General features: G+C 40.6%; 5 protein-coding genes and 1 long non-coding RNA gene across 8 annotated transcripts; 2 read left to right on the top strand and 4 right to left on the bottom strand.

The window, feature by feature from the left end:
• Nucleotides 1-755: 755 nt before the first annotated feature.
• Nucleotides 756-3256, top strand: LOC108164831 (vesicle transport protein GOT1B). Its single transcript, XM_017300753.2, has 5 exons — nt 756-918; nt 984-1075; nt 1146-1324; nt 1797-1878; nt 3034-3256. Exons 1-5 carry the CDS (start codon nt 894-896, stop codon nt 3076-3078), a joined length of 423 nt encoding a protein of 140 aa, XP_017156242.1. The 5' UTR covers nt 756-893; the 3' UTR covers nt 3079-3256.
• Nucleotides 799-1737, bottom strand: LOC117189799. Its single transcript, XR_004473581.1, has 2 exons — nt 1506-1737; nt 799-1431 (listed from the first exon to the last, which is right to left on the bottom strand). It is a non-coding gene; the product is annotated as an uncharacterized LOC117189799 (long non-coding RNA).
• Nucleotides 2051-2763, bottom strand: LOC108164832 (cytochrome b-c1 complex subunit 7). The gene is made up of 3 exons (XM_017300754.2): nt 2621-2763; nt 2455-2502; nt 2051-2382 (listed from the first exon to the last, which is right to left on the bottom strand). The coding sequence occupies exons 1-3, from the start codon at nt 2658-2660 to the stop codon at nt 2135-2137; spliced, it is 336 nt and encodes a 111-aa protein (XP_017156243.1). The 5' UTR covers nt 2661-2763; the 3' UTR covers nt 2051-2134.
• A 190-nt stretch (nt 3257-3446) lies between the features above and the next one.
• Nucleotides 3447-9772, bottom strand: LOC108164754 (ethanolamine kinase). 2 transcript variants are annotated; one of them, XM_017300654.2, is made up of 5 exons: nt 9282-9772; nt 7347-7734; nt 4692-5320; nt 4171-4620; nt 3447-4100 (listed from the first exon to the last, which is right to left on the bottom strand). In XM_017300654.2, the coding sequence occupies exons 2-5, from the start codon at nt 7731-7733 to the stop codon at nt 4010-4012; spliced, it is 1557 nt and encodes a 518-aa protein (XP_017156143.1). In that variant the 5' UTR covers nt 7734; nt 9282-9772; the 3' UTR covers nt 3447-4009. The 2 variants fall into 2 exon arrangements, with proteins under 2 accessions (XP_017156143.1, XP_017156145.1); XM_017300656.2 differs by lacking the exon at nt 9282-9772 and adding an exon at nt 9200-9276.
• Nucleotides 9773-10616: 844 nt separating this feature from the next.
• LOC108155546 lies at nt 10617-12436 on the top strand. The gene is made up of 3 exons (XM_017286467.2): nt 10617-10836; nt 10906-11542; nt 11611-12436. The coding sequence occupies exons 1-3, from the start codon at nt 10781-10783 to the stop codon at nt 12259-12261; spliced, it is 1344 nt and encodes a 447-aa protein (XP_017141956.2). The 5' UTR covers nt 10617-10780; the 3' UTR covers nt 12262-12436.
• A 348-nt stretch (nt 12437-12784) lies between these two features.
• LOC108160156 (vascular endothelial growth factor C) lies at nt 12785-25701 on the bottom strand. 2 transcript variants are annotated; one of them, XM_017293977.2, is made up of 6 exons: nt 25362-25698; nt 17204-17615; nt 15331-15406; nt 15226-15252; nt 14210-14703; nt 12785-13403 (listed from the first exon to the last, which is right to left on the bottom strand). In XM_017293977.2, exons 2-6 carry the CDS (start codon nt 17483-17485, stop codon nt 13311-13313), a joined length of 972 nt encoding a protein of 323 aa, XP_017149466.1. In that variant the 5' UTR covers nt 17486-17615; nt 25362-25698; the 3' UTR covers nt 12785-13310. The 2 variants fall into 2 exon arrangements, with proteins under 2 accessions (XP_017149466.1, XP_033242504.1); XM_033386613.1 differs by lacking the exon at nt 12785-13403 and adding an exon at nt 13768-13909 and having other exon boundaries at nt 25362-25701.
• Nucleotides 25702-26500: the final 799 nt, after the last annotated feature.

Raw genomic sequence — 26500 nt, 5'->3', positions numbered from 1 at the left:
AATTGCTACTATCGATGGTTTTGCTACTATTCATGATACTATCGAGCTCTTATAGGTCGCTTCCCCTTCTCTACTTTGATATTGAGAAGGCTCAGCAATCAGCCTTGCCACCATATAAAATCCCCGATATAAGAAATAAGGATTTATTTAATTTTGCTTGAAAAATAGCTTTTTAAAGACTTCTAATCTTAGTTATATGAGCCCGATACTATCGATAGTATCGATGTTTTGAACCATTCTATACAAAACTGTAGAGTGGCCACTATCGATGGTTTGACAGCTCTATTTGGTTCCTCAACAACAATGTAGCGTCTCGCATGATGAAAAACCGAACTTAGCCCACTTAAGCCCCCTCTATTTAAATAGTTCAAATACTTGAGGTAAATAGCGGAAAATATTAGCGATTGAAAATTCTTCTTGTATTTTCATGCCATCTATTTAACCACTATATCTTTCACCTGAACTGTGTGGGCGACAAGCGGAACTTATCTTTGTTTAATGTTTTTATAGTTTTACACCGCTTGTCATGACCAATGTCCTGTCGTGATATATTTTGTTTAAATATCATGGATTATAATAAATATTTGTGAATAGAAATTGTAAATGTTTAATAATAAATGTACGAGGTAACTGTAAACGATAATATGTAGCTCCTGAGTTCTAAAAAAGATTATGTACATGACTGGCACAAGAAATCGTGATTTTATTTAATCCCAGTTCGTTTTCCAACACTCAGGCCGAGCAACCCTGCGAATGATTGTTTATATTCGTTAATGCGATAAATTTTTAGATTGTAGAAATCAGCTGTTCCAATTTTTAAATAATTTACGTGTTTACGTGGAATTTCCAATCAGGTCCGAAACTCTCACCTAAATAAACAAAAAAGGGACACAATGATTGAAGTAACAGATCTGCAAAGTACGTCCATTGTTCATACAACTATTGTAACACTTCTGTGAGCTCATTTCAAACCCTTTTCATAGAAATTGGCATCGGCTTGGCTGGCTTCGGCATATCGTTTTTGTTTCTTGGCATGCTGCTTCTGTTCGACAAAGGTTTACTCGCAATTGGAAATGTATGTGCAATAGCTGGCGCACCACCCAAAGTACGACCCATAATTAACAAATTGTTCTCCTCACCTGCAGATTCTGTTCATTTCGGGACTGGGATGTGTAATCGGCGTGGAGCGAACTTTGCGCTTTTTCTTTCAACGGCATAAAGTAAAAGGCACAACCGCCTTCTTTGGTGGAATCTTCATCGTTCTGCTGGGCTTCCCCATCATTGGAATGATTGTTGAATCCTATGGATTCTTTGCACTATTCAGGTTCGCTATTCGCTATCTATATTTTGTTGTTGTCGAGAATTACGTGGATAGGAAGATGTTTGCATCATAAAATGATAAATCTGAAATGTTGGTAGGTTTCTCCAAACCTACAGGCCCAAAAGCATAGCTTTAAATTAACATATCAATATGTGATTGTAATTCGGTCAGGTCTGCCACCCACCCATGTGTCCGCCCGTCCACGCTTTCTATGCATGTGCGTGCGTGCCTTTGGAATTGTTTAAAATTTAAAGGAATACGAGGAAACGGCAATATCTTCCATTTCACAATTGTCAAGTATCGCCAAAGAGCAATATTTTCCAGTCTATGGCCTACTATTGTTTAAACTTAAAGTAATGCGAGGAAACGGCAATATCTTCCATTTCACAATTGTCAAGTGTCGCCAAAGAGCATTATTTTCCAGTCTAGGGTCGTCCATCATTATATCTATGGGTTTTTCTTTGTATCTTTGCAGCGGCTTCTTCCCCGTGGCCATCAATTTCCTTGGACGTGTGCCCGTCTTGGGATCTCTATTCAATTTACCCTTTATGCAAAAGGTAAGGACGAACGGTGCATATCGTAATGCTTAAGCTCACACAACCATTCCACACACTCACACACAAATCACATATGGAGAGACGACTCCATTGATCCACACGAGCATTTAACCCACTAATAAATTAAAATGTCATCTCCCCTTTAGTTGACTATGCAAAACAGGCTAATTTCATAGCTTATTTAGTTTTAATCTAAGCTATGTATTTGAACATTTACAAATTGAGTGGTTAGGGGGGAGGGGAAGGGGCTAAGTTCTTAGTGGTTCTTGTTCCAGTCCTCACGCTCCTCGCGCTCCTTAACCACCTCGTTCAAATAGGGCTCCAAGTATTTGACATCCTCCTCGTACTTAGTCCACTGCTCTTTTGGCAAAATTGTTTTGGTCATGGACAAATGCAGAGCACGCATAATACGGTAGTTGCGCTCGTCGTAAATCTTGCGGGGCAGACGGCGGATTGCTTCCTTCACATCCTCGTTCTCATAGAGACAATCGTCACGGTGCAGACCTACATCCAATGCAAATCCATAGTTAGAAACATTTTCGTTGCAATTGTCAATGCTATTAGTGCTAAACTTACCGTACTGATTGAATCCAGACATGTTGTAGGCCCATCTGCCCAGGTTAGCTGCAATTGCAAAAAAAAATTTAGTTACATATTTACGTAATCATTCTAACATTCAGACCACAAGAGCGGCGTCATATTCGTGGGCATCGCCGTGGCAGCCATCTAAAATAATACTTACAGAAAATCGATGGACCTTTTCTAGCAATGTAGCTCGCCATTATTCACGGAAATTTAAAAATAATTCTAGAAACTCGGTCGCCTGGCTCCTATTTTTTTTTAGATGACAGCTGGTTACAGCTGGTGGTGAGACTTCCCTCGAAATGACTTATCGATATCAGTCACCTACGATACCGGAATTTCAAGCAGCCCTGCCAGGTGTGCTTTGTTGTATCGCTTGAATTCAAATCGATAGGTCGCGCAGTCTGTTTAAAAAAAGACAAAAATGTAAATCCTATTTCTTTTTCCAAGATATAAGAGCTATAGCACCCATTTTTGTTAGACATGTAGGTGTAAAATTCTGTTAAAACAAAAAATATATATAATTTTATAACCAATTTTGATAATTGACGATTTATTTATATATCTTTATAGATTGTTCAAAAACTGGGCGGAGATGGAAACCGGACAACAGTATAATAAAAATGGTCTGTTGAACGTACACAACACCATTACAAAATATACGAAAACTGTTTTTTGTATAAAGTAAATAAATTGTATCGAAATTCTTGTAAAATCTAATAAGCTTAATGTACAAATCCGCCTTCATAACATAAACAATATACTACATGTAGATTACAACAGTTAATAATCACAATAGTGTCTTTAAAGCCAAAACTGAAAAGGGGGATATTTGATATCACCAAAAAACAAAAAAAAACAAGAGAAGGGAAATGTTTTATTTCAAATAAATCAACTGCGTTGTTCAGCAAGAAATGTCGAAGAAAGCTTAAGCCTGACTTAAGGCCAAATGTTTTGGGGGCAAATCATAGGACAAAAGATGCCTCTCTTATTGTTCCACGTTCGGGGGTTGTATCCTTGTAGCTAGTACTATATATTGTATATTAGTATGATCCCCTGGCTGGCTTATATACGAGTACAATTTACACATACATACATAAGTAGTAGAATAAGAATATTTGTTTAAAACATTCAGTATGCACCATTTGCTATTGAATGTTTTTGTTTATGTTTTAAAGTACATTACTTCGGGTTTCGTTTTATTTATGACTACAAAATATCAATTTACAAATTAAAGAACATATACAAATTCTTCATATATATATATATATGTATATATATATATATATATACATATACTAAGGCTGGCACGAATACGACACTAATTTAAGATTGTTTTTTTTTCTGTTGTTTTGTGAACACACACACACACACACGTTATAGTATATATACATATGCATAACATTGAGATCCGTTCCAGCCTTAGTTTACACATATATCACTGGGGCACATAATATATATATATATATATATATATATATATCCATACACATATATATATATATATACATATAGTTTCTCCGAATAGCGAGAGGGAGAGAGAGAGAACTCATTTATTGTTCTTCTGTGATGCAGCAGCAGTCAATGATAAAAACTCCTCCTTCCTGGCCAAGTATTCATTGTAACGAAGAAACGCATAGCTGGAATAGAAATCAACCAATCAATACACATTCTATAATTCCATAGGTTTAGCATTCAGCATACACTTACCCTACATAATCAAAATCGATAGTGGAATGCTCGGCTTGTAATAGGGACCACACTGTCCAGAAGATATGCGATGCTAATGCAAACTGATTGACCTGCACGTAGAGCCAATCAACCTCGGCGCTCTGTATATTCGTACGCTGCAGATATTCCTCGAGGTAGACGCGCAGCCATTGCAATTGAAACTCACGCTTGGGATAGCGCGTATAGTCCACCTCGTCGACACCGCACATTTCCGCAAAATGATTGCCAATATCGAATGCCTGAAAATTGTAATCGGCGTACTCGTAGTCAATAAAGTTAACCGTCTTCATGCTTTTCGTGTAGACGACATTGCCCAGCAGTAGGTCGTTGTGTGAGAAAACAATTGGACTGTCTAATGCCACCAGATATTTGTACAAGCTGTTGAATTCCTCACGCAGTCGACCAATTGGTAGAAATGTTCCATTCACTCTGCAATAAGAAAACGCGGTTGGGTGGGTAAATGGCACATGGTTTCCAAAATGCTTCGTTTCGTTTCGTACCTTTTGTGTTTCTCAGCATCACTAAAACGTTCAGGTACTAAATCAAGAAAGCTTTGCGTTTTCGTCCATATCATTGGCAATGGCTTCGTTGCATCCACATTCGTATCCGCACTCGTAGCAACCGCCGCTGTAGCACCTCCTCCAATAATATCTCCCACATTCTTCCTAACCTTACGATGCATTTCAGCCATACGACGAGCAACCAATGGCCAAATCTCTGGACAAAGAACACTTTCAGTATTTAAGGTGGTACCAGGTACGTATTCGTAGACGAGGCCATTCTTGAACGTTGCATATAGCGATGGCGCTAGTCCATATGTATGCAATAGTAGAAAATTTTGCGTTTCAGCTTTCCGATCGATCAGTAGGTCTGTTTTGTTTCCATAAACCCTGACCAGGACTACGTTATCGGAGTACTGTAGAGGTAGGCCATCTGTTTCCCCATTTGCCGTAAACTCCTCCTCCTGCTCGTCCTCCTGCACTGGTGGCTCCTCAACTTTGATCGGGGGCACATATGGTTCTTGCTGTTTGTCGTCGGTGTCCACATCGTTCTCATCGTCCTTCTTCAGTTTGGTTGCTGGTTTGTGGAAACATCCAACCAGTTTGTTTGTGATGCCATCGGTAAAACTCTGCAATCAATAAATCCGCAAACGAAAAATGTTCAATTATTAATGGCTCATTGCCTTTGGCCCAGTTACTTTACGAATTCAGCAACGTTATGGTGGTTAGGGGGTTAGGGGGGCTGTGGGTGGGAGTTAGTTCGAGTTGTTGCTTCTAGAATCTAGAATCTAGATATACATATACATATATAGTTATTGCATCACCCTCTAACCAAAACCGTAGTAACATTAAGGTTTTAGTTTGGGATTTTTCAATGGAAAGATTTCGAAAAAAAAACCGTTCATTAAAGCCGGAACCGTTCTACAAGTAAAAAAAAAGGGGGGGCTTTCCTTATCGCTGGCACATGCTACGCATACACATATTTTCTATAGTATACGTGGATTTTGCACGAGTATGGGTTTTCAGGGGTACGCGAATAATTTCCAGTGATAAACTTTTTGACATTGGCACCCTCCTCATTGATAACCCCCCCACACATACGGGGTGTGCGAAATGATTCGAAAATATCAAGTATTAACTGAAACATAGAACAGAGGCCTATTGCCAGGCAAAGATTCGGCCTATGACTGGCTGAAGAATTGTCGAATGATCCGATTGACGCACTGTGATTAGCTTGTACAAAGTTCCCCTAAGTGAGGGGACACTTAAGTGTAAATATAGGAAAATGTAGAACCCGTAAACGTGGAACCACTCCTATTCGAAATGTTCTTTGGGATAGACTCTCTCCTGATTTATATAAGTATACTATTTATAGTATTTAAGATAGATCTTGGCTATGTCTGGAGATATTTAGATTGCGTACGTGGTACTAAAAGCATAAATACTATAATACTCATTAGACTTTAAACATTCTTACATACATATACTTGTACATATTGCACATATATAGGTACTACTCGTACATACGTAGGAGGTCAAGGCATAGGCGTACCGATAAGACAGAGGCGAGCGGCCCATTTTTGAAAAGAATTATGGCTTAAGCAGCACTTTATGGCTACACTGAGCAAAAAGAAGTGCTCTTCTGAAATTCGGAATACAAATGATTATAATGGAAACTTTTAACGAGTTGCCTGCTCGTTTTTTCCTCTCAGTGTGGGGTGGGCACACATTCGTTGGTTCTTATCAACGTATCAGCGGAACGGAACATCATTATCAGCACACACACACCCCATATAGTATAGTATCTGTTTCATCCGTAATATATGGCTGGGCCCTGGTGCTGGCCCACTCGAGTCAATGCACCTGTCGGAGAAGAAGGACTTGAGATTAGAATCTTGGGGCTATATCTGTGTCGACACGCAGGTCTATTTCTTTGGTTAGGGGCAACGGGCGTAGCGGGGCGGGGCGGAGCGATCGCTTTTCCCTCGTGGCGCGAGATTAGAAAAATGGGAAATAATAAAAACTGGTTTCTACTACGTCTCGGGTTGTCCTAACACCCCAATAGAAAACAGAAAACAAAATATAGAAAACAGAAACAGCAACAAAAACACCAACACCAGCGTGAAAAAAATAAATGTTAATTTCAAATATGGGGCTCACAATAAATAAAGAAAATAACAAAGTCTATTTACAAATATTCAAGGTAGCGGAGTAGCGCAGTATATATATGTATATCATTATAATTACTATTGGAAGGTTGTGCAACCAGCCACACGCTCCACTCGAATCCCTCTATATCTGTCTGTCTGTCTGTCTGTCTTTCCCCCAGTAAATTAGTTGGAAACAATATATATTGTATGTACAGTGGAAATGTGTAAGAATAGCCATAGCAAATATACGATTAAGGTTTACCGTACAAATACAGCATCGGTCTGGGGGGACAGTCAGTCCTTTGGTGACTCAACTGATCACTGAACTACAACTTGAGACTTGAGATATACATGTAGAATAATCTCAGAAGATGGTGCTGAAGGTAGAGGTAGAGAATGTTGATGGGGAATAGATTGTATGCATGTATGTATGTATGTATGTTGGTTTTGGTTTGAAGGGATTGGATTGGGTGTGGGATGTTTTGGTTGATGGGTTGTACATTACCTTAAATTCAACGTGGGCGAGATCCCAGTTCGGTCGTATAACCTTCAATAGCTCCTTGGCACCTTGAATTACATCGGCCTCCTCGACAAATATGGGCACAAAGGGTACGATAATCTTCTTTGATTCTTTGGTCAACGACGTGCTGTTCTTCTCCGAGTTCGAGTTGTTTGTCTCTGGCTGGTTTTTGGTTGCGTTTGAATACGAATTTGAATTTGAATTCAAATGGTTATCGTTATCGTTATCGTTTTGATATTGATTTTGATTCGATTGCGATTGCTGATTGACCGTTTGACGAACTAAGGATAAAGAATCTTTCATCACTTTTGGATTGCCGCCACTTGTTGAAATCTGTCCTGTGTAACTGTTGCTCTTGGTTTCTGTGCCCATTCTATCATTCGGTATTTATCAATCATGTGAATATACGAAAGGTGTGTCAGAGGTCGGGTCAAAAACACATACAACAATAACAATAACAATAACAACAATAACACCATATGCACTATACATATATGCAAATATATAACAAATGAAAGCAAAACACACAAACAAACATACATACAAATCAGAAATGACAAATTAGAAATCGGCAGGCCGAAGCTCCTTCAAATTACATATACTACAACAATCCACACCACTCCCCCGGCAGTTCATGCGCGCAACCCCAAAAAACAAAAGGAAAATAAGGATAAGAAGGATGAGAGGACCGCACCCAAAACAATCAAATCCGCTAGATATTAGTAATCGTCAAAAGTGGCAGTACCAGTAGATCCCCGGAACTAATTAGATAAAACGTATGGCCAAGCCGGCCCATGACTCCCAAAACGTAACGAAAATAAAAAGGTTTATGGCGGGTTCGGTGGGTGGGGTGGTACCACGTGTACCGTGCAAGAAAAAAACTTATTGCAAATTCTGACACTCGCATAAACGTCTGACAGAAGGTACACGTATGTGTTCCCAATATACATACATACACACAGGCATACATACATATGTAACATTTGTGGGGCAATGATTAAAAACTTTGCTAAATTATATATTGGCAGAATGGAAACAGATTGGCCTCCGATGGGGCCCTATAAGTCAATAATGTTTGGTGTGATTAGATCGCGGAATAGAACCGAACCCAACCATACATACATACATACTCCGCATATCGTACGTATCCGAAATGCATTATTCTATACGGCAGCCCGCCGCCGCCGCCGCCACACACATTCGTACAATTCTTATATGAATAATTAGGGCGTTCGAGTGCCTGAAATGTACATATGAATACATACAGTACTCGTACGTACCCTATCCGAGCCCCCACCCCACCTCACCAGCACCCTTTCTATATACAATAGTCATGTGTTTCGGCGGCACTGCGTACCGCAGCAATACATACATATGTATGTATGTATGTATGTACGTATGTACATACGCCAGAGATCTCTGTGCTGTGCTTTTCAGGTAAAGCGGCGGCGGCGGCGGCACGCAAGATTCGTGTTTCGTGTTTGTTTTGGCATTAACATGTTTCGCTCTTCAGTCTTCTCTTCTCTTCCACTCTTTTATACATATATTTAGCGAATTCTCTCCGTTTACGGAAAAAGCAAATAATTTTAAAGTTTCATGCAGATAGATGTACGTACGGCTGTATGGGTGTGCGTGTGTGTGTGCGTATGTGTATTTCATATTTTTTGGGGGAAGGAATGTTGGTTGGTTGGCCTTAAGGTAGGTTGGTTAAGGGGGATGGATGGAGGATGATTCTGATCTTGTTCAATGGGTGTTGGGGGGATGGCGTTTGCATGCGACGATTTTTTTTTTTTTATAAAAACGACAAATAAGGTAAAAATATAAAAGAAAATGTGTACCAATATGTCAAGCGTCAACGAACGCAAACGCAAACGCACACTGAGAGATGGAATTGTTAGATTTTGATTCTACACACGTTACCTTCGGGTATTGATTGTTTTTGAAAGAAAACACAAAAAAAAAGCCGCGAAAACCACACAACCAGATTATTGATTTTGGGGCCTGCTGCTGCTGTTGCTCGGTTTTCGAAGAACAGGCAATACAGGGGGGTGGGAGAACGGACAGCGGACAGCGTAGAGTGCGGTGCGATGCGATGTAAGGCGGTCTTGGTCTTGGTTTTGGTTTTGGTTTCTTTTTTTTTTTGGTGGCAAGCAGATGTGTTAATATTAGTGCTTCTCGCTATCCGCCTTATTTCGATTTTTCGTTTTTCGGCTCTTTTCCTCAAACTTCTTTGCACACAACTCCGACTTCCGACTCGACGAACTGTAGGGATGTTGAATATATATTTTTGATAATATATTTGTTGGCGATATTTTCTTTTTTTTGCAAATAAATCAACGGACTTTTCTGAATTTAGAAAAAAATTCGACACTAGCTTGTTGTTTCATTGTTCGCGGCAGAAAAATTTGTGAGACCATTTAGTTAAGTTTGTTAAATATATATTGATGTATCCATATATCGATATATTGGTGGGACCATTTTCCATGTGGCCGTTTTTTTCTTGCATGCTATGTGGCTGAGAAAACTTGCAACCATCATGGCCTATAGGTCACCATGTGAGTGAGGTTCGTATCCTTGAATGAAATATCATTAAATATCGATTTTCGTGTCGGATAAATCAAAATTCCGATTTCAGTGATGTCCGAAAAGCGACATATTCTTAATAAGCTTTTTCTTATAAACATCGATAGTTTTGTGCGATAATTGATATTTTTCCAAAACCAGGCTTGGCGCAAAACATATTAAGCAGAACAATTTTTGATCCTTTTTGGATTTCCTCTTCTGTTGTGCTTCTTTATCAAACAGACTTTTAAAAATAGACTGAATGCAGTAACAAAATCAAAAATAGTTTGATTCTTGATTCTCTCTATAAAATTGTAATGATCAAAAATGCCTTTAGAAAATATGATAGAACTATGAAAAATGCAAATGCCTGAATAGATCAATCACAGACAAAGAAACTGATACGAGTATGAGTATACTATGAAAAAATGGTTCGAGTCGCCGATGGAGTATTGATGGTAAGTGCGCGGGAGTGTAACAAGACTAGAAATATTTACCGGGGCGGGGTTTGATTTAGATTTTTTAGTAATTAGAGTCGTTCAAGTCATTCTTATTTAAATCAATGTTCAAGCAATTTCCGTTTCTTAAAACCAATATTTATGGCGATGCCACCTGCTTTCTTACGGAATTAAGTTGGTTGCGGCTATGCGTGAAATGAGGGGTGGCAACTCTTTCTTTTCTTTGAAATTGTGTAAAATTTTGTTAAAGTGGAATCTAGTTTTCTGCCAAAACTTATTCAACATTCAATCCCAGTCACAAAAAGGTATTGAACATATCGCACACATCTTGCTGCTCTTATTTCATAAGCAGAAATAATTTTACGAGAAAAAAAAAAAATACAGCAAAAAAAGGAAAGGATGATTCAGCAAAAGCAAGTAAACGTCTGGGAAGTAACACCACGCAGAACTACCGCGTAAGTATACAACTTCGACTCGATTACAGCCAATACAAGCCCGTGTTCAATTGCTGCCTTTCCTCTCAGTCTTGACCTTGGCAATACCAGAATCGCAGAGCAATTGGAGGCTTTCAAGAAACACACCGACGAGGTGGAAAAGGCGAATGGACCATGTTGCAAGAAATTTATCCGACTAAAGAACAAAGATCGCTTGGAGGACGTGGCTATGGTCCACATCGAAAGTAGCCGTTCCACCATTGTGAACGTGGATGGGGTGCGCTTCCTGTGCCACGACGCGGTTCTTTCGTTTTTTTCGAAACGTTTGACGGAGCAAATGCGGAAGGGATGCCTGTACTTCGAGACCCCAGAGCTGGCATCTCGTGCATTTGATAAAATATACCGCTGGATGCATGGGGAGTGCAGCGTTGTGCAGAGCTTCGATCTTGCAGTACTCAGAGGGGCTCGATTCCTGGCCATTCCCGAATTGCTCGAGCAGATGTGGAAGCTACTGGAGAAAAAGAACCCGATTGAGTACGATGCATTCGAGATGCTCTGCAAGTTGCGCAAAGTGCACGAGATCGAGGAGCTGCATGGAATGATGGTGGATCGCATTACCAAGTCCACGCTGGTCATCTTCTCCTCCAAGCAGTTCTTGCGGCTGAGTGAGACTCAAGTGTCGCTCCTGCTGAAGTCGGATCGTTTGGCAGTCAACTCCGAAATTGAAGTGAGTGTCCCAGAATCTGTTCCCATTTGTACAACATTCAACATTTGATTCATTGCATATCCAAATAGGTTTTGTACAGTGGCTTGTGCTGGCTGGGATACAAGTGGCCCATGCGTCGTGGCAGCGTTGGCAAGGTCCTCAATAGTGTCCGCTATGGGTTTCTCTCCATACTTATGCTGCAGAAGGTCTCGCTGACGGATCGCCAGCAGACCGGTCCGTTCGGAGATATACTGGATGTGTTCATAAAGCTACCCGAGTCCAAGAAGATCCTAGCTGATGCCCTGATCTACAGCAGCCTTCTAGCAACCACTGTAATGGAGCCGCACTGTTTGAAGGATAGGCTTGCCACCACCGGGATACAGCTTCTTCCCTCTCGCCGCTGGATGATCGATACGCGCTGCGAGTACCATCGCCCTGTCTCCGCGACCATACCGAACATGTCCTTTGTGTCGTGGGAGGAGTTTAAAAACTACATGCTTATGCTGCAGACTGAGAAGACCAATATCGACGAGTTTCGTTGCGTGGATGAACCGGAGCGCCCTATATGTCTGTCGGTTGCAGAGCTGGAGCCTCATAGCTCCACATCTTCGCTGCTGTCGGAGGACACGGACCGTGGATCAACCACCATTGTGGCAAGCAGCTTCAAGGACTCATCGTCAGCATCGGAGAGCGTCCTGACCTACACCGAGGATACTGAAGGGTCCTTCTCGGATGAGTAGGATGCTAGACGGGCCCTCGGCTGGAGACTTGCCCAAGGCCACAACCAAAAGGAAAATAGTCCTTAAATATTTTTAAATACCTAGTTTAGAGTTTTCCGTTGTTATAATTCCCAGATATTATTATTTTAATCATCTGTCGTCCGTTTCCAATAAAGCGGAAAATAATCAATAGAATAATGGTATTCCTTGCTTTTGATTCGATTTCATAATGTTTTGAGTACCACTTCCATAGGAATGGCATTCTTGATTAGCGTACATATCTGTGTATCCTCTTCTGAGGCAACTAGTCCGATATTAGCTTTTAAATTCATAGGGAGTGCTTGCAGACTGAAGCCTCTATTGTTATCTGCTACACTTCGTTTATTGCAGTGTCCACTGTACAGAAACATTGTTACATCCAAGCTGCTCCCGCGCTCTGGCTCTCTTTAGTCAAAAGTCGCACTGTCTTAACAGGTCGCATGGTGCAGGAGCTTCTGCTTCAGGGGAAAATAAAAAGAAAGAATTTCTGCAAAACATATTTACATATTATTTCAATAATCTTTGTATATTCTCTTGCATCGTGTTCTTGGAATGGCTCGACTTAAAGCTACAAAATTTGCATACAAATTATACAAAACAAAAATCTACACACAATTATGGGAGATGTGCGGCAAAAGTGAAATTTCTGTGGTGATATTGCCAAATATAAAACTTAAACATGGAAACAGGTGCCTAAAAAGTTAGCTAACAAATCAATAAAAAAAAAAGAATAATTAGGCTGCACGCACAAAATGAGGGAACAACAGACAGAATACTGAATACTGAATACGGGGGTACGGGGGTACGGTGGCACGGGGGCGGAATGTGTGTGAAGTGTGTGGGTTGTTGTAATAGACTAGGTCTAGATCGATAACTATAAATAATATATAAAGTACGTGTGCAGTTAAGCTTAGTGCAATCATTGTGTATTTTGTGGGTTTCTCAGTACAATCTCTCGCCATTCCAGGTTGTAGTCCCAGCTGGTGCTCCTCCCACTGGTCCTTCTTTTCCTCGTTTCCTCCTCAGCGCTCTTACACATGATAGAGAGTGGTGTTGTCGGGCTCTACCTCCACTGCCTGGACAATGAAACGCTTGCGATCCACCACATTAATGGGGGCCGATGGCTAGACATAGAGTAGACCGAATTTCAATTAGTAATTCAAGCAAAAACAGAAACAAAAACAGATCTACATATATTCTAGGGATAGGAACAGAAGCAGTGATTGTGAAATGTGGGAGAGTATTAGATATGCCAGCATTAGGGGGTACTACAGATATATGTACATGCAGGATGGGGGGGACAACTGGACGGAAGTACTCACACAATGCAAACGAAACCTTCTGGGGATCACACTCCTCTCCCTCTCTCTCTCTTGCCTCAACACAGCTCTACTATAAGTTACATTTTACAATAAATTGCCTTAAACCATTGGCTTCTAATTTTAGTTACGTTTTGCAGGAAAGTATCACAAAGAAAAGTTTTCTCTCTCTCTCTCTCTCTCTCTTTCTTTTAAGTGGTTATAAAATTCTTCAAATATGTTTAACAAATTTCTCGGCAACAAAATAGTGGAACAGTGTGTTTGTGTGTGTGTTTGTTAACGAATTACGAATAATACTCGACATTTTTGATCTAAAACGAAACATAAAGAGAAAACAGAAAAGATGGGGGAAAAAAATACATAGTATAAACAGGAAGACCAAGACAAAAGACTTAAACTACAACTAATAACCAATCGGAATTGTGTTCTGGAATCTTTGAAGAGTGTTTTCCTTATTTGCAAGGACAGACACGTTGTGGGTGCCTGTGGTTCTGCATTGGGAGTACAACTTAAGATTTAACCACAACCGAAACACACCAATCTATAACCAATTTATCTATCCCTTAAGGACTAGTATCCCCCGCACGCCAGGGCACTCAGGGCACACTCACATCGGTGCATTTGCATTGCGTCTCATCGAAAACGGTGCCGGTGGTGCAGCTCTGATTGTAGCGGCAGGCACAGGTACAATTTGCATCGTCCCAATACTTGCTGTCGGCCTGCTCCAAGCACTTGTCCCTGGCGTCCGTGTTCTGGCACTCGCAGCGGCACAATTCTCTCCTGTACAGCTGATACGCATTGCAGTCCTCGGCCTTGATGCGGCAATCGCAGCGGCACGCCAAATGCTGTTCGACCACAATGATTTCCGAGCTGCGCTTGGCTGTGCCGCCACGTTCGAATTTCCGCACACGCATCTGCACCTTCTCCGTCTGCGTGGGCTGGCAGGAGATCAATGTGGAGCCGCAGCAGCCATTGCAGCGATTAATACGCGTGCATGCAGGCGTATAGTAGACATTGAAATTCCCCGCCTCATCGCTGGGCGGTTTCAGCTCCACAATGGTCGGCTGAGGCGAGCAGATCGCCGGCTGGGCATTCCGTATGGCAGCTGCAAGAGCAAAAGAGGGTTGGTTCTTAATTCAGGAAACTATAACCTATATAAAGTACATATATACTCGTATATTTCCACATTCTTCTACCTTAGAATTGGACTGTCAACGGGTTGGCTTTAAGACGAAAAATCGAAAGATTGTAATATTCGCAAGGGGTCGCCAAAGAATTAAATGACATTATTGGGCGACCCCGTATCACACACAGATATGGGTATTAGGTATAAATAGTGTACTGACACTGTATAAACACTGATTCGCTGTAAAAATGTTCCCCTAAGCGAAGAGGTTCAAGTGATTCTGATATCTCAAAAAGCTCAGCGCAAACACTGATTTAATGCGCGTATATTCCAATTACGTTTTAAAATGAATTTACATGGTAATTATTCCAATATTATGGAACCAAATAACACAATAGCTTTTTGAATTTGCTGCTAATGAAAAACAAATTGAATTTAAATATTCTATAAATTCTAGTAAATCTTTTCCTTATAATCTTCAGAAATCAACAATGATCTTACATCTGGTGACGCTGCGTTTGAAGTTTTCTGCAAAAGACCAGAAAGAGAGAGCCGTTAATCTACAGGTTGTGAATAGTAGAGGCACTTAAATGGTGTTCTACTCACCCTTGGAGGATATTTCGCCAGAGACATCGTAGTCGGCGGTGATATTGCTCAAGTCCGTTGCAAGTTCCAATGGCAGCTATTGAAAATATAATTAGAATTAGTGGAATTTAGATTATATTTATTTCTAACAACTTAAAAGCATTATATTTATTTTAAAGGGACTTTTTAAAAGACTTTTTTTTATAAATTTATGTTTAAAAGACAGGGAATTCTATAATTAAAATATGCAATTTTTCTCTCAGTGTAGAAAACAGAGTCTAAAGCAAAATATGAACAATTATCAAATGTTTTTTCCTACAAATTAAAAAAAAGATGGCAAATGGCATTGTAACTATTATTTTATTATTAAAAAACTGTGACAACACGTACAAGAGATCGCTCCAGCGATCATTAGTCACCTGCTCTCCTATCCGCGTCTAGCCTGCTGCTCCCTCCGCTCCCTCTCCCTCTCCCACTCTTTTGATTCCCCCTGAATTGACGTAGATACAGATGTGTGTACGTCTGCGTATGCCATTAAAAAAATGACAGACGACAACTGCATAGAAATGTTGCTATCTCCAGGGAACAAATAGCTTGAAGCTATTGGACTGATATTTGTTTTTATATCTGGTGCTACGGTGCTCTCGTGCGTCACCCCATAGAAGGGGGGTGGGGGAACCGCCACGTGCCAGGTGCTTTGACCAATTGGCACGGCATCGTCATCTCGAACGTCGGTAGCGGCGCCACGATTCGCTTGGCCATGATTCATTAGCGCCCCGGAACGGGTTGCCGTTTATTCACTTTCTTGTGTTAATTGTGGAAGCAGCAGCAGCAGCAGCAGCAATCACAGAGAAAGATCAAGGGCAACAGACACGACTGCAAAAATGATATGATCGCGAGGAAATCGCGGAGACATCAGAACAATCTCAAGAGGAACTTCTGTTTCTGCAAACAGATCGAGAATGAATCATTGAATGATCTTCCATGGTTCCAGGAAATGAATCGCGGGTTTCTATGGGATCAGTATTGTATTTGTGTATTTAGAAATTGATCCAGATGTTTACCCAGTAAATAATGACGAAAAACCCTGCTCTGTTATCCGCTTCTGCCGAAAGGGGAAACCGAAAGAACCAAAGAGCAGGTGTGGGCGTAGGTGGAGGGGGAGGAGCTGCTAAAAAAAGGGAGCTCCACTGGAAGGTTGAGCCCGGCCGCTTCTGTTTGTCTTTGAATTGACGCAAACAAAAGCTCTGGCGACAGACGATGTGGGAATGGGAATGGGGACGGGAGCGGGTATCGGTATGGGAGAGACGTAATGCGAATTATTTGTTTTGGAATCAAGGCGATCGCTATCAATGCCACCAGAAGCAGAAGCAGAACAGAATTCCAGAAACAACACCCAGAAACCAGAGAGGCAGACGCTGAGAGGCTGAGACGATGACAGGCAACGGCGCCACTGTCCATGGGAATGGGGGATTTAGGTGGGGGTGGGGGATGATGGGATTGGATTGGGGTCCGAGTTGGGGTTGTGGCTTATCAAGCTGCAAACAAATGCGATGATCGCTGGAGGCTGACCCAAATGTGCAATGTCTCTAGGCGACTCTGTGGCGCCACCATAAAAGCTGTGGCGCCACTGCATATCCCCCATCCACCACCCCACCTAACGAGATGGGTTCAACAGTTAAAATATACCATCCACTATTGCTTCTTCTTATCCGATCTCTGATCTGATTTCATTTCACATCACTATTTCAATATCCTTTTTCCCTTTTGCCGATCGCACTTCGAAATTCCCTTCCCACAGCTGTTAAAATATCCCCTCTCTGTGTCTGTTAAGCACCGCTCTACGATCTCTGTTAAGATATCCCCCTGTACCTGCACATGTGAAAGCACTCACCGTTACAGGTGTTCCAGCATCGGCGGCTGCCCCCTGGCAACAGCTTCCCTCATCCTCGGGTACTGCTGCGACGTTTGTCTGCCGCAGCAGACGCACCTTTGTCTGTGAGGCGGCATCTGATGGTGGGGTGGCCGCCGCCGTCGCAGCATAGAAAAAGCGTGGCGAGGGCTGCAGATTGGCCGAGGACGCGACAGAGACGCCAGCAGCACCGCTGACGATCAACAGCAGCAGCGACAGCTGTAGAGGTAGGCGATGCGCTGTCGGAGATTTGGTTTGTGGCATGGCTAAGTGTGTGTGGGAGAGCGAGCGAGAGCAGGTGCTCTGGTCTTCGGTTAACCGTTGGTGTTGCTGCTTCTGTTAAAGCTTCGTTTCGTCTTCTGTTAAAGGTTGTGTTGTTGCTGCTGTTATTTTACTGGAATGAGAGTGAGAAAAGAGAATTTAGCTGGTACCGCTCTTGCAGGGGCTTCTGCTAAAGGTATATTCATGTAAGGTGAGGCCCTGACAACCTTACATTTTTTAAATTAATTTTAATTGTTTCTTACAAGAAACACAATTGTCTAACATAATATTAATAATTTATATAAAATAATTTGATTAACTTTTTTTATAAAATTTAGGTGGATTTTTCTTCAAATTAATTAAGGCTTATATGGTTGGCTATTTTGAAGAACCCATTTTAATGTATACCAACTGGTATTCTCGGCTCTCCAAAAATATATAACCATCCACTCTGGCACTGCCTCATCTTCTGTGTAAATACACCTTGTGCTTATGCCGCATCGCATCTCATTTGTCTGGCTATTTGTCTGGCTTTGTGGCAAGCATGATTTATGATCTGATTTACAACGCGACGATGATGGCTGGACAGGGCGAGAAGACGTCACCGGAGATCTGTCTGTTGTTATTTGTTCGGTGGTTAATTTACTTTTCTTTTGTCTTGCTGCCTAATTTACAATGTCAACTCTTTATTTATATATTTATTTTTTTGGAAGAGGAAAGTCGTGCACGTGGGTGGACACATTTACCGTTCAAATTGGGGTCACCTTCTGAATTCGCTTCTTGTCGATGTTGTCCAACGAAAAACCTTTTTTTATGGCTAACTTGACATTGGTAAAAAAAAAAACTCTTATCATAAGCACACAAAAAAAACAAACACCGAGACAGAGCCACGAGTGTGAGTATGCGTCAGGCATATCAATCAGACAATCATCCGGAATGATTGCATGAGGAATGAATGAATGGAGGCCATAAAGAAATACTCACACCGAAATAGTGTGTGTGGTAATAAACCCATGGGATACCTCTTAGTCATATATACATATATTTAATTCTTGAGGAATTACTAACATCTACGAGTGCACTCATTTTATGGTAGGAAACTATTTACAGCTCTACTTATAGCCCTTTTCCCCTCAGGTGCACATGCGTCACCGCTCACGTTCCCGTGCGCTGTTCCCCTAAGCGAATGGATACATTCGTTTCAAATTACCTGTTTTTGGATTTTTAATAACGAAATCACAAAAAGATATACGCCTGAGTGTATCTGTTAGTTTCTAAATCCATTTTAGAATAGGGAAATCTTTTCGGGGGGTGTAATTAACAAATGCCTAGCTCCTCCACAACCAATATACCCATTCCATTCTTATTTGTACAGCCCACCATTGGCGGAACAATGCAACGCATTTTGGCTATGAATGAACCACGATTGTTCGACGGGCCGGTCCGAGCCGTTTATTTGTTTGCTTCTTTTATTACACAGCAGAGCCTTTTCTTGAGTCATAAATCAGAAGAAGAAAATTGTAACCATTAAGCAAACAGGATTTTCATATATGTATGTACATAATCAACAGGTGCAGGGAGGAAATATCCCATTAGATTTCCTGTCTGTCTTTTTGGGACCTTCATGGGTGAGCCCCAAGTGTGATTGGAATTAAATATTTCCTTTCCTTGGTGTAGAGGTAGTAATCTTTAATCCATCAGATACACTGGCAATCGTACTCGTTTTTTGTGATTACCCTACATGCGGGTATTACAAGATTCTTTAACAGGAGATCCTAAAATATTAGCCACTGCTTATAACGATCTCGTTACTCTCTCAGAAAAGAGAGATCGTATTGAAGATCGGTTTTATATTTATCGGTTATAGAAAGCAACATATTTCCCAGAACCATCGGATTTTCAAGAGTATTTAATGCTGCGGTTCTGTTATTTCTTTGGTTTTGTGTTTTCGTGGAACTGCATTTTATTATTATTATTATGTATTCTCTCCTCTCTCTCCCTTTTATGCCATGATTGCAATGGAAGGCCCTGCGCGCCAGCCCCCACCGCTGCTTTGGAGCCTCCCCTTCTGTCTTCTGTGGGCTGCTCAAATATGAAAATTCTTATTATAGGTCAGTTCGCGTTCGCGTTTCCCTTTCAGCTCTGCTGTCGATAACATAATAAAAATCTCGTACGACGAGTGTGCATACCCCCTGATAATGATATGTTGTTGGTATTTGTTTTGGTTGCCTCAAGGCGGTTTATCAGCCTAACAAAAATACGTACGACACAATATACATATGTACATATAAAATAGAAAGAGTCAGTGATTTGCCATTCATTCATAAAAATGCAAAACAAAACAGCAGCAGAATGCCAGCGAGACAAATTGGCTCCCCTATGAAGCAAAAAAAAAAAACAACAGATCCGAATGGAATATTCGATATACGGACTATAGGATACTTGCTACTCAGAAAATGTTGTGAAAAATAATGGGATAATTAAGGAATTTGTAAGGTTTTGACTAGAATTTCACATGAAACAAACGGCTGTTTCGGCTCCAAAAAGAGCTACTTATTCTGGCTATAATATTTATTCAATCATGATGATTTTTCGCAGAATATCAGTTGTCTTAAGATAGCTAGATAAATTCTCAACTGTTCATACAGGCCAGATCGACTGGATACCCTATAAGATATAGGGTAGCAGTTGTCCCCCAACGTACCGGGTGTTTATTACGAACAAGAAGAAGTAGAAGTAGACGTTGAAGGGGATAAATCAAGTACAGACCAAAGAGAGGCCACAAACAGCAGCACAGGAAAGGAGATAAATAACCCAATGAGCAAGAGCGAGTGAGAGTGAGAGTGCAAAAGCGCGAATGCAAGCTTCTGCGATCACTAAAAATAGCTTTGAAGCTCGCATTGTTACGGTGCCCGCAAAAGCAGGAGTTTCACAGAAAAAGAGAGCGAGAGAGAGAGAGAGAGAGAGAGAGAGAGAGAGAGAGAGGGGAGTTGTAGAGAGCTAAAGACTTGCTCTATGTGGCTTTTTTATGAAGGAGTACCTGCTGGTACAGGTGGTACGGGAGGTGCATGGAGGTGGAGTCACTCCCTTAACTGTTTATTTGTTTTGTGCAATCATGAGACATAAACAGACACGCACACACACACACACTCTCTACTGATATCACAGCCCGGGCTGCTGCTGCTGCTGCTGCAGTTTCCATTGTTTTCTTGTCTTCTACTCTTCACTTCCCCCTTTCCATTCTTGCGGGGGAGCGGCGAACGAAACAGAACCCGTTAATCAAATACCGATTGATATGGGAGAGCCGTAAGCCAAAGCCAAAGCTGCTGCAGCTTTTGTTGTAGCTTTTGTTGCCGTGTATTGCTCACTCGCTCTCTCATGCACACGCATACGCAAACGCACACGCACACCTGTGTGATTCATTATGACATTCCTTTTTTCTCATTCTCCGTTTCATTTCATTTCTCTTCTGCGCTCTTTAATGGGCAGGAAGTGATAATAACGGTAATCTCTTGAAGGAGTGGAACCCTGAAAGGTCTTTCTTCCAGAATACATTTTAAGGAAAATTATATTACAATTAATTGCGTAGAATAGCGCTAGTCTGCGAGGAAACAGCTGATGTATGCGCAATTAATTTTTATTACACGAAAATATCACGTTTCTGGTTGAAAATTTTCGGTTTATGTTTTTTAACAAGCCGTCACGTTCTCGAATTTTCGAATAATTTCAAGGCATTCGATTCGAGCTGCATATGGGTCACCATGTCTCATACCTCTGTTTCCCATAAGTGAGCGGCCACATTCGTTGCGAATGCCATCCGCCTATGAATGTAAATGTTGATAGTTGATCACTTTGTTATTCTATCGTTCCCTCGCATATTTCCTCATTATACTACTTTAAAACACCTGTTGAATCAAAAAACAGCTGTTGAAATAATCACAAAACCAAGAGAAAAATATTTGATATCCAGTGTCAATACAAACGTAAACATTTACCTATCATTTACCCCAGCTTTATGTTCTTTGAATTTAATTTAAGTCGTTTTCCTAGTACACGCTTGCCTTTATTTTAATTTAATTAACTCTAATTTAAAGTTAAGAGTAAATAAAATAACTTCCGGAGCCACTCCTCAGGATTATATTGAGGTGGACAGTGGGGTTTTAGCATCACAGTTTCCTACAGATGAAGACGTTATTGTAAACATTATAACTCTGAATTAGTGGAACCGATTTAGCGATGAAATTTCGGTTGAGGAACTTATTCATCAGCCCTCCAAGGACGATGTAGAACACGCCTTTAAAACATTGAAAATATGAACTGAAGATCCATTTAAAGCTGTGAATCAACTGGAATCTCTTTTTGTTGAAAATACCAATCAAAAAAAAATCGAATCTTCAGCCCCTAATAATCAAAGTCTCTATAAGTCGAACGTTTTCTTTGGATAATAGTGGTTAGACTTATGGAAGTTCAACTGTACATTGAAATTGATGCGATTCGAAGTGAAATTGTATAGGAATTGCTGCGAATAACATTTATATGTCTCTGAATGTTAGCCGAGATCATTATTAAGGCGTAAAGCTGCTTTAAACTAAAGTAAATTCAATTAAATTAAAGGCAAGAGTATCTTTCAAAAGGTTTAACCATTACAAATATCGGTTTAATGCCCCAATTGGAAGGCAGACCTTAACCTGATTGAACAGGGGGAAAAAAAGCTTGCATCAGCGATAAATCTATGAAGTCGTGTCACGCCATTCAACTACAATCCCTTATTTTCCTTACGAATGAGGATGATATCATAATAATAGATCTGTTTATAACTCCATCGAATGTGAGGGAAATATCTTGGCAAACGCTTGCGTTGACGTCTCTTATCAGCTGTTGATATTCCGCTGTGCCGAGTGGCGAACAACAAGCGAGAGAACAGAGCGGTGCTGATGGAGATGGAGAGAGTAAGACCCCCCCTAGGAGCCTCCCCTGTCGTCGATCTGAGGTGGAGTGAGGCGACTGAGACATTGACTGCACAATCAACCGATTACAAAATTAAGCACGTTTTTTAATTATAAAATGCGTTTTGCGTTCGTTGGAATGTGTGTTGTTGTTGTTTTTTTTTTTTGCTCTGTTGCTTTTGCAGGTGTTTTAGCGGGTATTTTCTTTTGGAGGCATCGCCCCAGTGGTGCGTCATTGCGCAGGTATTCACCGAAAGGGAGACTGAACGATATCACAAGAAAGAGAGGTAGATGCAGAGAGAGAGAGAGATGGATAGAGATTTGGAGACAGCGAAACATCGAGAAATTGTGTGAGATATGTGCGAAATCGAAAGGATTTATAGTGAATGCTTTAGTGGATAGAAACATCCATTTAGCATGTATATTCTTCAATGAAAAATACTTGTAAATGGGTTCTAAGGAGATGTGGTTTTGTGGTTTTGGGAGATTCCCAACCGATGAGCTGTCGCGCCGTCACAACACTTTCTCATTCATAAAACATTTATAATTATTGACTACGTACATATGTCTCTTAAGAAGATTTTGAGTTCTGTCTAAGGTTTAGCAACTAAATATTATATTCATAAAAACTTTTAGGGGGTGTACCTATATTTTTCACCATAGATTGTACACCCTTTTTCGTTTAATTAAAGAAAGCTTTGCTTTGCCAATCTTCCAGAAAATTGTGTAAAATTCGTATCGCGATGGAAAAGCTCTGAAAACATCAATAAACTGAAAAGGTAATGCAGTATTTCTTCAGTCAAGAAGATATCGGCACATTGATGATCACGGGTGATGATGCTACGACCCACGTTTACGTGTGACTGGCAGTTTAACATTCACATTAAAATAGCTTTTTTTAGCTGATATTCTGCTTTTAATCATTACAATATTTCTGCCAAAAATCATATTAAATCCTATTTTATTTACAAATATTATTGATTATATATACCCCCTCGCCCACCTCTTGTCTCGTGTCCGTTCGTTTATGGGAACATTTAGGCAGTGAATCAATGTCTACTAAATATGTACGTGTGACAGTTAAGAGAGCTTTCACTGTGCCACCAAATACCGACGCACGAGTTCGAGTGCCGACATGGGCGGTCCGGTCTGGTCCCCATTCTGTGGGACTCCAAGGAGTGCCAACTTGTAATTGCCCCAAACAACAACATTCCACAGACAGAAGACAGACACACTGAGACATGAGGAGGGCACACTCTGGCATTAATGATAAGGAGGGGCCCACGCAGAGGGTACGAAATAAGGAGGCAGACCCCGTCTCAGGGGAGAGGCTTAGTTCCAAGATCCATTCTGGAGTCTGGGGCGTAGGGCTCTCGCAGGCAAATCAATTGCAATATGGGAATAAATGATAATTCCTCTGCAGCTGGGGGAGAGCTCCAACAAAACAACAGAAAAGCGAGCAAGGGACAGGAGGTTGACGGTTTCTACAAGATAAATTATGGATTTGAAACAACCGGCCCGGCCCGCACCCCCTTAAAGTGAGGGTCTAGAAGAGCTGTCTGGAATGTGAATTTAAGATTAAACGATTCTCAACTTTCAACTTTAGATGTGAGATATTATATGGAGTTTGGTTGGTAATTAGAAAGAAACGTATCGCATGCGTTTGATTAAACGATCAAGTATTTGCGGAACATTCATTTTCTTCACCTTTTCAACTAACAATTAAATGGTTAATCTTTCGATTAATCATAGATCATATAAACGATTGTTTGAGTAGCATAGGTCAATGGTCAATAGAGTTCTAGCCTGGGATCTTCTAGTGAGTCAGTGAATGAATGATCTATGAGATCTAAAAGCCCATCGACATCCCTTTTTGGGTTACCCATTCATTGGAATCTTTTGTTCAAGTTGGTTCTAGGTTCGATTCACATCCAGTGTGATTTCCATTCAAGCCAGGTTTTCAAATGCTTTGACGTTGGGAAGAACAACTCAAGCGCAACAATTTTCATGGGGGTTTTCCACACCACTCACATCACAGAAATAGAACAAATAACGCGAATTATTTTTTGTACTTAGTATTTGTTTGCATTAAAAGCCACAGCACAGCGAAATCCGTTCTCGTTTCAGCCAAAAGCTGTTTTTAGATGCCAAAAAACACGAACACAGATCCGATATGACAAAAGCTTTTTTAAGGCCCGGCTCGGCTCCCTCTCTGGCAGCTTCAAAAAAAACAACAACAAATGTGGAAAACATTTGCCACAACCAACAACAAAAGTTGTTTCAGTTTAAATGTTAACAGAGACTTGAGGGTCGTCGTATCATTTCGATTTGAATTTATTATTATTCTTATTGTTTGGTTTTGTTTTGACATGCGCTCGCAAAATGTTGTATAATGTTTTAGCACAATTTGTTCAATTATTTCGATTCATTTGAAGTTGTTTATAGGACGCTTTTTGAAGTTTTGTAATGCTTTTTATATTATTACCAATTTGTTTGGGCTTATTTTGATGGAACTTGTACTTTGTCACGCTTCTAAATATTCTTTTTATTTTATTTAATTTTTCAAGAACTCTTAAAGCACTTAGATCGCTTTTTGTTTCAAGTTTGGGGGGTTATCCTTATCATTAAGCTTCATACATTTTTGTACGTAATACAGAGAGCATCAACAGATCTGTTCTTATATATATAGCTCAGAATGCATTGATATATAATTGTCCACAAACGTACATATGTAAATTATTATTATTATTGTTTGGCACATTTTTCATTATCTTTAGTCATTTCTAAAAAGCAGTTGTTATCATAACTATTTATATTTATTATTTCTTATTTTGTACAGATTTATGCACTTTTCTTTTTTACTAATTTTAAGACTTTATAATTCCTATTTGGGGAAAAATGCAACAAACATGTTTTCAGTAGCTTTTACTTACTGCAACAACAAGAAAATCACTCAAAAAAAGTGCACTACGAATATTGTCAACAGGCGGAAAAACAGTTGAAGCACAAAAACACACTCGAAAAAAAAAACAAACACCTATTTATTTGTGATTTGTGATAATAACGACGACAAAGACACGGCGGAGGGGAGTAGAGTGGAGTAGACGGTATATGCGATCCAGATGCCAGCAAGTTCGTTCCGTTCAAAATGACATATCGGTGTGGGCCAAGTTTTTATTTTGTGTTGTTTTTGTCGGGTATTCGAAAAACCCCGCGATAGGCGCCCCCGACCACAACATGACACTTGTTCTCACCCACTGTTACTGTTACTGTTACTGTCGCTGCTACCGTCACTGGTCACTGTTACAGTTACTGTTATACGAAGTGGTGTATTTGCTCTCTTTCGGGTCATATTCAAAAATCATGTAAAAGTTCATAAAGCCTTGTAACAAAATGACGCTCAAGTCGGAGTTGGTTGGTTGTTTGCGAATGCATTTTGTGTGGAAAATCGCTCATTACCATTCCCGCGCAAACCAAACGCTCACACCAAAGAGCAAGAGAGACGATCTCTCGCTCTCTTGAGACGCGGCCACTGTTACTTATACTGTTACTGTTACTGCAACTGTTACGCTCTCTCTCTCTCTTTTGGTGCTCGATCAGCGCGGAGTCTGCGCAACAGGAAAAAAGGGGAAGGGAAATTAGACGACCCGTGCGAACCTCACCTCGGCGTGTTTTGACGAACAATATACCTTGAAGACAAAATCGGCTTTTTCAAGACGATACTTCAAGGTATATTAGGTAAAAGGTGTGGATTTTAACTTGCGTGCGTTTGATTTTCTGGACCGTTTTTCGCAGCAGGGAAATTTTATAAGCTTGCCTCCAATTGGGAGGGGGGGGGTTGGTGAATGCAATAACCGATTTAAGAACTTATGCAAAACTAGTCTCCAACTTTTAAAGCCATCTCAACGAGATTTTGGTATTCGTATAGATATCAGATATCGAGAGAGTCTGCCCACACAGTTGTCTCGCTATAATTCTGAGAATATCCAACTGAAAACTGACTATTGATCCAGATTTGAACGTAAAACCGACAAATATAATACATGGTCTATTGTAGCCTACATTTCTTTCT

This window comes from Drosophila miranda, chromosome XL (genome assembly GCF_003369915.1).
Source record: "Drosophila miranda strain MSH22 chromosome XL, D.miranda_PacBio2.1, whole genome shotgun sequence".
NCBI classification, from domain to species: Eukaryota; Metazoa; Arthropoda; class Insecta; order Diptera; family Drosophilidae; genus Drosophila; species Drosophila miranda.
Note: the sequence above shows the minus strand (reverse complement) of the source record. Positions and strands in the feature narration are given on the sequence as shown.